The sequence below is a fragment of the Pygoscelis adeliae genome, unplaced genomic scaffold, assembly GCF_000699105.1.
Source record: "Pygoscelis adeliae isolate BGI_AS28 unplaced genomic scaffold, ASM69910v1 Scaffold42, whole genome shotgun sequence".
NCBI classification, from domain to species: Eukaryota; Metazoa; Chordata; class Aves; order Sphenisciformes; family Spheniscidae; genus Pygoscelis; species Pygoscelis adeliae.
Window position 1 is genome coordinate 6,457,623 of NW_008824283.1, and position 14,203 is coordinate 6,471,825.

The window sequence follows — 14,203 nt, forward strand, 5'->3', positions numbered from 1 at the left end:
TCAGGGGGATGGAACACCTCTCCTGTGAAGAAAGGCTGAGAGAGTTGGGGTTGTCCAGCCTAGAGAGGACAAAGCTTTGGGGAGACCTTCTTGCAGCCTATCAGTACTTAAAGGGGGCTTATAAAAAAAGATGGCGGCAGACTTTTTAGCAGGGCCTGTTGCGACAGGACAAGGGGGTAGATTTAAACTAAAGGGGGGTAGATTTTAGACTAGATATAAGGAAGAAATTTTTTACGCTGAGGGTGGTGAAGCACTGGCACAGGTTGCCCAGAGAGGTGGTGAATGCCCCATCCCTGGTAACATTCAAGGTCAGGTTGGACGGGGCTCTGAGCAACCTGATCTAGTTGAAGATGTCCCTTGCTCATTGCAGGGGGGTTGGACTAGATGACCTTTAGAGGTCCCTTCCAACCCAAACTATTCTATGATGCTATGAGATAAGATTAGTTTTTGCCAGTTTAGCAGAGCTCTTGACCCCAGTTTCCATCCCTGTACCTTAGGCAGCCTCTTAAATATCCTGACCCTACCAGGTAAGAAGTAAGGCCTTGAACTTGATTTTTAATTTCTTTAGTAAGCCATTGGTGAGAGAATTAAAATAATATTTGATGTACCTGTTCTTGTTAAGAAGAAATGGTTCAGTATTCACTTAGCTGAATTTGGCTTACGCCCGTATATATCGCATTGCTGAATGGACTGTAAGGGAGGTATGAAATGGAGTCTGACAGTCCCTCGGAAGTGGTTGATAGCACAGCTCCTGTATGCCCTATGTGGAGGGTTTGTGAAGTAAATGAAATTATTCTGAAGTTAATGACTGAACTAAGAACTGTGTCTTCCCCGAAAATCCAAAATTGCATTAGGTCTAGAATATTCGTTTAGTTTTAGTAGGACTTTATAAAAATGTACGGAAATGGAAAATTTGGTGCTAGTGATATTTGGCTAGAATGGATGCATCCAAGGGTTGTTTCTTTGTGGAATGGTCAGGCTCATGCCAGTCTGATGAAAGGAAATCTGCGTTTCTAAGTGATTCATTGCCTTTCAGACAGGAGAAGCGCTAGTTATCCAGGACCCTTTCAGGAGGGAGGAAGGGCTGTAAAACCACCAGCAGCAGTTTATAATCCAAGGGTTTTCGTCATGCTTGGTAGTCAGTTAACGCATAGGAACCAGAGAAAATCCATGCTTTTCTGAAGAACAACCAATATGTTAATTTTAACTATTATATGACGGGCCCAGGTACACCAAACTGCCAGGAACCTTGAGGCTGCACAGTAGCTGATTGAAATCCATGTAATTCTGTTGCATTTGGCTGAATTTCGCCGATGTGGACCAGCTTGTGTCCTAGCCCTCAGCTGATAGAACCGAGAAGGATGAAGAGTCAGTCTGGTCAGTGAAGAAGGATGTGATCCTAAGAAGTCTAGCCACTTCAGATTTAATGGTTAATTTTACATTACAGCGTGTCAGTTTTTCTCAGACAGGTGAACTTTTCAATATTTGCAGTAAACCTTTTGTTAGACAGAGCTAGTGCCAAGGCCTTGCCTGTAGCGTCAGCTTGCATGTTCCGCACAACATACCTGTTGGTAGTTTTGTTGTTCTCCCTGTTTCTGTCTGTGCGTTGCTTCTGAAGAGACCGGAGTTTGAAAGCTCGCCTTGTTATCATTTTGTGTTAGGCCGTCGTTGTTTGCAGAATGCTAGAAATAATTTTATTGTTACCAAATCTGATTTAGAGACCTAGTTTCAGGTGTAAATGTGTAAGCACAGCAGAGGATGATGTTTCGCACTTAATTACAAATATCGTGTTTGTAGGATAGTTTTAGGTTTACATAAGTCCTAAAGAATTACTTTAATGTGGTTATATTTAATGTATCTATACATTTACCTTGCCAGAAAATGTCTGGTTTAGCTTGGTTTGGCATTTACATTCCAGGCCTCTGCACTGAAGCTTTGTTGCAACAAATGTTGCTTAAAAATATTTTCTGAGCAATAAAGCTGTGATTTTCCTTTAAAATTTAAAGTATGAGAAATGCTGGGTGGCATTTGTGTCTTGAGACAAGCTAGCCAGTGACAATGTAGTCTCCTCTGCTGACCCACTGGGGCATTCACAGAGAAAAAGTACATCTGCCTCACTAGAGGGTTTTCAATCAAATGAGAGATCTGGGAGTAATCTGTACTACCAGACAAAGCCTTGGTAGCAACAAGCCATCCTGCCCTTTTCAAGCCTGATCATGTGTTTTTTATATCAGCAGGGACTTAGATTGTAAATGTTTGAAATTAGGTGCTACCTTTGTGGCATCCTGATGTATACAGGGATTTTAAAAGTTCATATCTGAGCAGGTGAAGGATAGGGCTTACCTCTAGTTTTACACAAGCTGCATTCACAGTATCATTAAATCGGGTTCAACTCTGGATAAGCATGGCACCATGCCATCTCCACCGGCAAGCTTAGTCTGACAGGGAGCACGGGGTGGAGCAGCAGCATCCTTTGTTGTCTGGGCTCTGTATGAAAACTGCATAAAGGAACATGAAACCAGAAAAACCTTTAAAACCATGTGACTTCATGCTTTCCTCCAAAGTTAGAATAGAATACTACGGGTACTTCAGTAAGCTGGGTGTGATTCTGAGTTCATACATTGTTTTAGCTGTTAAGAACTGCCAAATTAGGGCTTTGCATTGTTTTCTGTCTGAAATATGGAAAAATTAGGTAATTTGTGTTGAATTTTGTAAATTTCAGTTAGCCAAATGAAACTGAGCTTTTGAAATCTAATGTCTGGGATTTGACAGCACAATATCAAATATCCTTTTGCCAGATACAGATATCACTTAACGTAAGAATGACGTTGCTTTTTTTCCTCTTTGTCTCTCCCTATGACTCGAGGAGGATAGAATGGGTAAGGAGTGTGGGAATGTGACACATTTTTCTGCATCAGCGTATATGAGATCCTTGAAGCTTTGTAGCTAATAAGTGTATCTAAAAGTATACCAACGCTTTACCAAAACATTTATTCAAAAAAGTTCAAGTGCATATTTTTGAAAAGCTGTGGCTGCCGCATATTTCAAATAATAAAAAAGCAAATTGCATTGTGTGCAAGGAGGTTGAGTAGCAATTACTTTGCGAATCCTAATTTTTATGAACAAATGACTGAAACTCCCTGCCATAACACTGTGATTAATGTAGGGATTTTAGTTATTACATTTTAATTAGGTTATATATTCTTTTAAATATGAGGTCAATGTTTTGCTTGTTACTCTTCAATTGACTGAATTTATACATCCTGTCTGATAGGTCACTTTATCATTACACTGCCACGGAACTATTTATATAGACGTTTTAGAGATAAATCCAACTTGAGGCGGCTTCTTTCTCAGGAGCGATATTACATATTACAAAGGATGATGCCGGTCCTTGTATCCCATATCAGAAACATTAATACAATAAAAGATTATGGTTGTGGTACTGGTTTTATGAATGCCATTTCACCCAGAATTATATTCTAAATGGATTTTGTTACAGTAAGATTAATTTGAAAGAAGCAGTTATCTTAAACAGAAATTTTACTGCATCTTTTATGTAGCTTTTTATTGGGTATATGAATATGAGTTAAATATGAGTCTTGTTTGAAAAGAATACACTGTGTAACTTGAATGTGCTGCTAGGGTCAAATTTTAGCTCTCCCTCAAAATCTCAGCAAATTATCTGCTTAGCCTGTAGAAGAAACTCTGTAGCTATGCTGTAGCTTTTGGGCTGCAGCAGTGTCTTTACTTATGTCCGTATGTTTCGTATAACTGCTTTGCTGCTGTCGGTACACATCTGAAACAATCATCACCTGGTCATTGATAAAGCCACCATGCACAGAGTTGGTTTCTGTGCAGCATGTGATGCATCTTCTGTGTTAAGGTTAGCAATATCGGGGCTTGCAGACAGCACGCTGCCCGCGCACCGCACTCGTACCATCCCTTACCCCTGCCAGCAGTCTGTGGATGTTGTGGGGGCTGTGTGGAGACAGGATCCCATAGACATCCCACATTTGCGGGCTGGATCTGGACTCCTGGCTACAGCAGAGCACTTGGTCTCTTAGCATTGCAGAAGCTTCTCAGTCTTATAACTAAACTTCCTGTCAGTGCAGTCTCCCTTCCTTCTTGAAACTGTTTTTTATATACATAAATAGCCCAAATTCTTTGGCTCAGCTGAAGCTCTTTGTGTATACTCAACCTTCTGGGCAGACAGGGATTTTTTGATTATTCATCTGTTTGGTTTCTGTCATGGTTTAACCTCAACCGGCGACTAAGCACCACACAGCCACTCGCTCACCCCCCCCCAGTGGGATGGGGGAGAGAATCGGAAGGGTAAAAGGGAGAAAACTCGTGGGCTGAGATAAAGACAGTTTAATAGATAAAGCAAAAGCTGTGTGCAAGCAAAGCAAAACAAGGAATTCATTCACTCCTTCCCATGGGCAGGCAGGTGTTCAGCCATCCCCAGGAAAGCAGGGCTCCATCACGCGTAACGGTGACTTGGGAAGACAAAGGCCATCTCGCCGAACGTCCCCCCTTTCCTCCTTCTTCCCCCAGCTTTCTATGCTGAGCACGACGTCATATGGTGTGGGATATCCCTTGGGTCAGCTGGGGTCAGCTGTCCTGGCTGTGTCCCCTCCCAGCTTCTTGCTGGCAGGGCATGGGAAGCTGAAAAGTCCTTGACTAGTGTAAGCACTACTTAGCAACAAGTAAAACATCGGTGTGTTATCAACGTTGTTCTCATCCTAAATCCAAAACACAGCACTGTACCAGCTACTAGGAAGGAAATTAACTCGATCCCTGCCGAAACCAGGACAGTTTCCTCAAGTCTCAGGACACTGTAGCACAAACTGTCACCCTCTTTTCACTGCCCAGCTGTTGGCAGCTTGAAGGGGGTCACACCAAAAGCTGGTGATAGTTAGAGAACTCTGTTGGTTGTGCACAAAAGGGAGACCTCAAGGGTGTCTGCCTCCAGGAAAGTAATGGGAGCCCATCTGCTTGAGTCGCTTAAAATGAAGTTGGATAAAACGGAATGTACTGCTGGGAACAATCCCTTGTTAACAAGGCATGATGCTCTGACACCCGTGGGCTTTTTTTCAATCTCAAATTTTTGTGACCTATATTGCAACATGAGCTTTCCTCTGTCTTTTGTGTGTGTGTGTGTCTGTATCTTTTTTATAGTTTTTTTTTCTTCAGGAAGATGCAAATGACTTTTCTTGAGACTTCCTTTTTAATACCAGCAGTTCCCCTTTGTGTGAGGTTTACTTCTCTTCTTCTAAACAGTCGCACGTTTTTCTCACATTTTCCTATTTCATTTGGAAAGCTGGATGTTCTCTGAGTTCCTACCTTTACATGTGAAGACAGAAATTGCATAGATATATAGTAAATAGAAATTAGAAGGAAATTCTGTTATGGCTTACATATCCCAGGCAATTTAAGGAACCTTACTTAACGTTCATAATTGTCTGCCTGCACAGAAAGTATTAGAGTGGAGGAAATCAGGATTCTGGATTCTTGAAACTTACTTCTTGGCCTTGCCATTTTTTTCAGCCTGTTCAGTAAATAAAATTGTAGCTGGCCCATTCCTTGGTTTTAACTCAGGCATGCATTCGTCTCCCCCAACACATCTGCAAATAGTTATTTTTTCCATACATTCTTTTGTTTCTTTTGTTTGATACCTAGCTTAAAGAAATATTTAAGGTATTGGGTAAGTTTAAAAAAAAGTTTTCTCTAAAAAATAAAAAGAAAAGAAAAAGAAGCAAGGAAGCCAGTCAGAGGATTTTGGTGACAAATGCTTCAGTGCCACGGAGAAGCTCCTGCTCTGTGTCAGCACTCTCTGGAACCGCAAGCAGCACTGCTGCGGTACTTGAGCAGTGAAGTCAGGCTTTTTATTACACTGAAAGGCTGGGTTAATTTTTAACAATTTGTCAATCTGTGTGACTGTCCTGCTTCGAAGACCTGAGCTAGTGCCTCTGCATGGCGCTCTAGCCTGTTCTGGAACTGTCCAAACTCACTCAAAGGGGCCTCACCTCTCGCTCAAGCGATACTATATTGCATTGACATATGTTTAGTTACATGTTTTGGATTTGAGTTTATTTCAGTTGAAATATTACTCTGTAGAAAATAACTTGTGTGTGCCTACCATAATACCATGTGTCATCTTTATTTGTATGCCCTTTCTTTGGCTTTAACTAAGCCCTGTAGGCTTTGGAATTGAAGGATTAAAAAATAACAATAGCAAATAAAACGCATAATTCTATTTTCAGTGTTGCTAGGTACCTCGTTCTACGTACCTCATTTATTATTTGCTAGATAGCCGTAGGCATACCAGTAACTCACTGAAGGAATGTACAAAACATACGAAAACAGTGATTATCCTCTAAAATCCAAATTAAACAGGCTATTATCATTACTGCTTTTAAGTCATTTCTCTGTGTTCTGTAGGAACCATCATATCCCAGACTACTTGTATTTGCTACAGTTCTGTAGTTAACAGCTGTAATGAGGGGGATTTAAATGTAATTTAAATGTTCCTCATGAAACTCATGTGAGTGAGAAAACACTGTGCTGTACAACATACTCTTTACTGCAGGGCATCTTCACCCATAGGACCACCTGGTCCGGTGTCAGTTCAAGTCGATGAAAAGACTCCACCGACTGCCAGCAGGCTTTGGATAAGGATGTGTAAAATGGGGTTAGGAGGAACGATAAACAAGAGATACTACATTCCAGAGGATAGCTGCACTACCTGTGTGCTAAATGGGGAGAGGTGCTGGGAACCCATTCTATCTGCCTGAAGATATTGTTTGGAGGAGTTTGGAGGATAGATGGCTGATAGACAGCTTTGGATCAGAAGGACTCAGAAAGTGTAACCTCTTGATTTACATCTGATTTTCCGTGTACAAACTGAGTAGAAGCTAAAAACATTGTCCTCTTCTCTAAGTGGTTACAAGATATCACCTAGAGAGATTTTACTTTTTTCCCTCCACCTCTCCTATTCCCCTTTTGCCTTTAATTATACTAAGAGACTACCTATTCATTCGAAGTTTGAAAACGTTAAAAAGAACAAGATTTCTCTAACTTCTTTTTCCCTGGCTGCCCTTTCCCTTCCTCCTTTTTCAGAGTGGTTGGCCCCACCGTAACTGGGAGTTCTGATGATTATTAAGGTTTTGACTGAAACCACAAATTAATTAGACAGTGTGTCTTTATATTTTGATTTACTTAAAATGTTTGTTTTGGAGTTTTAAAGTAGTTTATACAAAGGAAAATCTATATATGCCTGGGTAGCTGGCTACATGCGTATTTGTATTCCTGGGGTTTGTGCGTATCAGTGGAATGAAAAGGAACTCTGTGCAGAATTTACCCAAAATTGGATTACAATTTTTGATGTACTGCCTAGATCCTGGAAATTAATTTGCTGAGTTAAAAAATGAATTAATCACTTTACAATTTAGTCTCAGAATAATTTCGTTGTAGGTAAAACTTACAAGTATTCTCTCGTAAATATATCCAGTACTATCACTTTCTTAGAAACAAGTACTGTCCATATTGATTTTGCTTACTATTAGTAATGATTCTGCAGACTTTCTTGTTAAATTCAGCTTTTCATAAATCTCTCATAAGTTTTGAAAATATGAAACCATAGAAATAGATAAAGCTTACATAGGCCTGGAGGAAGCAGTAGATTTAATTTTGCTCACAATGACCTCGGTAACAGCAATGTTTGTTGTTTTCTAGACTATTTATTTTTCTGTTGTTGCTATGAAAAACACTTTAATTTGTATTGTTATAGCATCTTGTAGGCCCCGTCATGGACTGTGGCAATGTGGAGCTCTACAGACAAATAACAAAATCTAGTATTTTAAGCTCATTTTGTCTTATGGTTTATAAAAGCTTTCAGACAGGAGCTTTCTTTTCCTATTGTGTCTAACCAAAGGTCTCAAACCTTTTCTCCATGAATATTAATAATGTGAAATAAGATGAAGGTAATAATTTTATATATATAGTAGTAGTTGACTAAATAGTCCTCTTCATATTGACACGTTCTCATTTCTCGTGGTGTTTTGTTAGTGTCCTGTTCTTCTGATACTACATTATTTACTTAGCATCCATGGTAGATCCTCTTCCTCTTAGTAATAGGCACAGTCAAAAGACAGAAATCCGATTTATTCCTGGAGGAAGGACCTCAACTATTTTGTGGAAAAGATACCACACTTTTTTTCTTAAGCCACAGTCCTCTCATGTTGCTACTGAGTATTCATTTGTACTATGTACCACCAAAGTTCCTTTCACTGTAATGTACTGCCTTCATATGTGCATTGGAATGGATAAGCTGAGGAAGTGCAAGTGGAGGGCTCTCAACTACTGAGAAACAATGTAGGTATATAGGGGGCAGGTGTCCCCGTGCACTGAAACAGGTAAATTTGCTGAATCTCTGTGTACCAAATTGTAGAGTTTCAGAGTTGTCTTCAAGCCCTTGTTGTGATCCATGAGAGTCAGCGTACTCATGCGAATTACCGCTGTAGATGTGGTATGATATTAGCTCGCCAAGAAATGGGCTTTTTAAACTATGAGCAAGTTAAGAATGTAACAGCCTCTTTGAACAAAAAGGAGCAAGAAACGCCATGAAATCCATTAATGTATTTGTTCTGTTACTCCAGTTTAGTTGGGTAGTTGGAAAAAAAACTAAGAGAGGAAATAAATTCAGGCATTAAACACTAGCCCTGCTGTTCCAGAACTGCAAGATTATAGAGATTGTTCTGTTCAGTGAGAATGCCAAAAAGTGTTTTGGGATCTCATATGTACAAAACACCAGTTTACATCATTCTCTGTTAGATCCAGAGATATAATGCCTTTATTTTCTCCTTTTCCTTTACCACTGCCTTCCAGCATTCACTTTACGTGGACATTTTGCCTGTCTGTGGTATGGAGAGGAATGAATTTTAGTATTTAGATTTTGAAACCTTCTCTTACCCTGATGGTCCCTCACAATGCTAGTCACAGATTCCTGATGCTACATTGCAAAAAGTGCTGAAATCTTTCTTGCTGTTTTAATTGTAAATGCATGTGTACCTGTATTAAAGCTCCCAGTTACCAGTCCCACAAGCAAGTTGGAGACTGAAAGAGAAGGGGGACTGCATTAGTGTTTCACCTCTAGCAGCAGCAGCAGCCTGTGCAGAGACATTGCTAGAAAAGTGTGAGACACTTGAACTGCTGTTGCCCGTACTCTGCCTGTTCTGTGAATAAATAGGTTGTCAATCTAGCACTTTAAACAAGCACTTTCTTCTTTTTTAACCTAGCTTTTTGACATTTTCCATTAAGCATACTGTAATAGAAAAGATGAGTAGAATTTCTCTACACACCAGAAATAGCAACCTGTCTGCTTAGCGTGAAGGGCCCTTTTCTGTGCTGTGACTGAGAGCTTCATACCATGGCGGATTACTTCTTAAGGTTAGATGTTGATAGCCCTTCCCTCCGTGACTACCTTACTCTCTCTTTGACTACCTTACTCTGTGAATGAATTCATAAGACAGCCAGGAGGTAATACGCTGCTCGGGGTGAGCTAGGACTGCAGAATGAAAGCAAGCTTTAACCATGCACTTGGTGTTAGGATATGCTTCATACAGTGTGCGTTTCCAGCAAAGACCATGTGTCCAGCTGTGAGCACTGAGCATTTGCTGAGACTCTGAAGGCTCCTCAGTTAGGCACTTTGTGACCTTGTCCACTGTCAAAACCCGTTGAAGTGCATCAAGGCCCATTAGCCGCGTGCAAATGCTGTGTGTGCAGAGGATGTTCATCGGTACTAATCATTGCCCACATGCACATGTAGGAAGATTTAAAGAGAGATATTCAGTACACTGCCTAAATATAACCTTTTTTAGAAGAAAACTTGGTTTTAATAGTTCATTAATGGTTCATAATAGACCAACTTGTCTAGTTGGTCAACAGGCTTTAGAACAAATATTGGTCTAACAGACTATAATGCTATGTAAGTATTTGCTTGAAGAAAAACAGGCATAAACAGAAATGCATATATGCACACACACGTATGGAAACACACATAACCATGCAAAATACCTAAATACTTGTCCATTACTTAAAGCTGTTTTGAAAGTTAATACGTCGTTAATTTAAAAGATCTTTTAAGGAAGACATTATTGTCAAAGTACTTGGATCTTATTGTAGTCTACTGCTGGTTTTTTCCCTTCCTTATGATATTTATGTTATTGAAACACAAAATCTGTCTTTGGAAGGCCACAGTTAAATAAACTCTATAAAGGTAGCATAGTGTTTCCTAGCAACATCATGTCTATACCAGTGACACTTGCTTCTGTCTTTAAGCTAAACGCAAAGTCATGTCCATTAACCCCCAGCTGCACATAAAACTTTTCAGAGATTTTGCTAGCACCCTACTGTTCATGTTTTCATCTTGCTCGTATGCTGCAAAGCAAACTGCTTCAGTGATTTAATTCTCTTCAGTGTCTCAGTATAAAGCCAACCGTGTGTGTATATTCACAATTACTATTTGTTTTTCATTTAAAACAAATTTGTCCTACAGTATGATGCCTCCCTCAAACATTATCATTTTGGTCATTCAAACAACCTAACAAATGCAAGAGATAAAATAAATGCCTTGAAAATATATTCCCTGTGCTGCAAAAGTAAGGGCAACGTTTTATAGCTAAGATATATAATGCCAAAATAACCTTACATTTAGTGAAAAGGGGCACTGTATGTTTTTAATACACAGCAGCATTGAAATAAAACTTCTAGGACTTGTTTCTATCTGCTGATAGCTTCTGTGTAAAATGAACTGAATGGTCTTGGCCCTGTTCACAGAGGTGTGGTATCTTACTCTACAGAGCTTTGGTGGAGATCAAGCTGCTGTGCCAGTGCTAGAAATGGTGCAGGTTCAGGCACCTTGGCAGGACAATGCACAGAAGCTTTGATTGCTGTTATCTATAAAGAACCTTTTCTGCAGGACAGGTGAGGTCTCAGAGGTCTCAGTCCAGCACCTTCCAGAGGCCCAGCATTCTTTTTTTTTTTTTTTAAATAGTAAAGGAAACTTTCAGAATTACATCGAAAATTAAGGTGGCTGTGGACTACTTAGTCCCATTAAAATTTAATTAATCAGTATGAATGTATCAGGTAACAACCCAATGAGGAAAAGTGAAAGTGAATGCTTACGTACTGTGATACCAGTTGTGTGAGTACCGGGGATATGAGGCAGCTCACTTTCCCGCATGGGAAACTCCTGCAGCAGTGTGAAAACCAGTATGGGGTCAGAGGAACTCCTCTCTAACATCACCTGGCTACAGCAAAGGCAGCTGGGAGGAGTAGGAAGAGACACAAACTCAGAGCTCTGGCTTTCTGAACAGGTTTATAGAAATGCAGACAGTCTAAATTAGTGATTTCTGGAAGGCTGTTCAACCTTTCAGCACTAGTGTGAAAGCTGTGCTAGCTTGACAGTTGCTCCTATTCCCAGTCACCTGCAGAGGCCAAGGGGCACAAAGGCAACATAATGTCATAAGTCTTTCTCCAGTGCTGCACATCTGAAGTGGTGCTGCTCAGACAAACATATTTATTTGCTTTCAGGCTATTTCCAACTGCTGCCTTCCTCACTCACAGCTGGTGTAAAGAGTATCCACACTTCGGTAGGGTGCCCATTAGTTCCTTGGTGCTCTTAAAATGCCTGGGGAAGGGAGTGGAGTACTTAATTAATAGTCACAGCTTGGGGTCACAGTGGCAAATGCAAAGGACTGACCCAGCCAGTCGGTGAGCCCTGAGAGGACTGCAGCAGGTCCCTGCACATCTTGATGCCGACAGTGACCCATCACTGCTGGTGGAGGGGAAAATGAGAGAGCATGAAGCTTTGTGAGCTGTTTTGAGATTAAATTTTCTGCCCGAGACCAACAGCAATAAGATTAATTATTCTGTGTTCTCTGGTGGTTGTAGAGATGGCAGGATTAGACTCTATTTCCAACCCAAACAAGACAGCTGGTGAATGACTGGGATCCAACATCTATTGTCAGTATGGCAACGCAGCCTTCTTCTCCTGCTCAGACTAATGAAAAGGTGCTGAGAGATCTGCTGCAGGACTCTCAAATCTTCTGTCACCTCCACAGGCAAATACACATGCTTGTGTGGATTGGGTGTTGATGGATTTGATTGTATATAATGAGGCTGAAATTTGGTTTTCTTACTCTTTTTCATAATGAATATTCAGTAAGATACAGTAGTGCCTCCTGAGACTCATTTAGTTTCAGGAAAAAGCAGTCGAGGTATTCTATTACCTATGGACATTTTGTTAGAATGTATGAGCACCTTAGCTAATTACTATTTTTGTTCCTAATTCAGCTCTTGCTATAGTGAGTCATGTCACACCCATAGTCAATTCAAAACATACATCTTTTGTGGGATATCTCTTCTAATGTGTCTTTCAGAAAGCATGAAATGTTACATCATATTATAAGTAAACTTAGTGTTAAATAAGTAGGTCTTTTAAAATGACTGTTAAAGAAGGGAAATATTTTCAAAACTATTTATTTAAACTTTGTGTTTAGAGAAGCTCTGGAGAATTACGCAATGCGCAATATAAAAGGCACTCTGGCATGCTTGTTGAAGAAGACATTCTCCCTCATATATGCATATACACACACATACAGTGGGGAAAAATAAGAAGCTGTGATCTTCTGCCAGCAGACTGTAATTTCTGTCATCTCAAGATCTGAACCTTTACAGGGTTCTTAAAACATGTATTACGGCTGATGGTAGGACTCCTCCTGCCTTTTGGCTTGAGTTAAATCCCCATTTCTCTGAGGTATCCCCTTTCTTTACCCTCCTTCTCCACCCCAGGGCTGTGGCTCTGGGCCAGGAGAGCGTTTGTCCCACCAGCAGGAACGAGCCTTTTTGTCTGCACAGTAATATTGTCAGAAGTCTGAGTGGCAGTGTGAATGAGTGTGTCTTGTACTTACCTTCTCCATTTCTTCAACCAGATGGCTGCCCTGATTTGTGCAATGGCAATGGGAGATGCACACTGGGTCAGAACAGCTGGCAGTGTGTCTGCCAGAGCGGCTGGAGGGGGCCTGGATGCAACGTTGCCATGGAAACTGCCTGTGCCGATAACAAGGATAATGAGGGAGGTGAGCAAAAGTCTTTCAATTCCCAGTCCCTAAAGAACAGAGGGTTATACGCGTTTGCTTTGTGAGTCATTTTCCTTCAGAAAGGCTTCAGCTGTCATTGCTGTCAAGTGTTGTTGTTACATTTCTTTTGAAACAAATGAGACTGAGCGAGCTGTGGCCTTGTGGAGAGATGTGGTGACCCACAACGCCTGCGTCGGGAATGAACAGGCAGACTCGGTCCCACTCCACATCCCGCTGAAGCCCGCGGTGGAGAGCATGGCCCAGCAGACCAGAACTTCTTCCTGTGGGCTCTTGGCGCATGTGAATTGCAGAACAACTTGCTGTGCCTGTGTGCACAGGCATAGCAGCTGATTGAGCGGGATATTTAGCAATATTTTTTCTGCTCTGTGCTAGAGGCCAGGGTCATGCTTTCATGTACAGAACCGGTGTAAGTGGTTGTAGCTTGCTGTCATATTGCGCAGTTCATGTGCCAGACCTTAAAGGGCTGAGTGAGGTGTGCTGAACAGTCATATATGGTAAGGCTCTGAGATCCCAGTTCAATTTTCCCTCTCCTTTATCAGACATATCCCTGTTAAATACAGAATTTGCGTTCTGTGTTTACCTTCAAAGACGGCTTTAGTTTATCTCATTTTGTGGAGCCTTCCATGGTGTATTAGGCTATGCTGGGCTGAAAGCAGTGCTGAGAAGCTGTGCCATCTAAATAAGATTGCTTAATCTGTCTCCTTCATTTGAAGCAGCTTTCTTATACTTTTCATTACAGTGTCTTTAGTAAGTCACTTAAAGTCTTTTTCACTTACTTCTGCTCTTCATTAAAAGTCAAACGTCAGACCCAGCTTTGAGACTCCTTTGCTTTTCTTTGGCCAATAATTAATCTAAAGAGCGCATCTGTTGTTTGCCAGTTAATAAATGTTTTACTCATGGTATTTCCTAAAACTGCAAAGAAACATTTGGCTTATTTGAATGGCTGCTTCTAGGGTAAAATTGTCATTAAGATGAGTGCTTTAATTTTGTATCAAATTTCAGGGTGTAGAAATTGTTCATAAGTCCCAAACTCAGGAACA

General features: G+C 40.7%; 1 protein-coding gene across 2 annotated transcripts in view; it reads left to right on the forward strand.

Moving 5' to 3' along the window:
- TENM2 (teneurin transmembrane protein 2) overlaps positions 1 to 14,203 on the forward strand; it is a 563,241-nt gene that overhangs the window by 495,240 nt on the left and 53,798 nt on the right. For both annotated transcript variants that reach the window (XM_009318514.1, XM_009318515.1), the window contains one exon: positions 12,996 to 13,142. In XM_009318514.1, the coding sequence (XP_009316789.1) occupies positions 12,996 to 13,142 (147 nt within the window). The remainder of the gene's footprint in view (positions 1 to 12,995; positions 13,143 to 14,203) is intronic.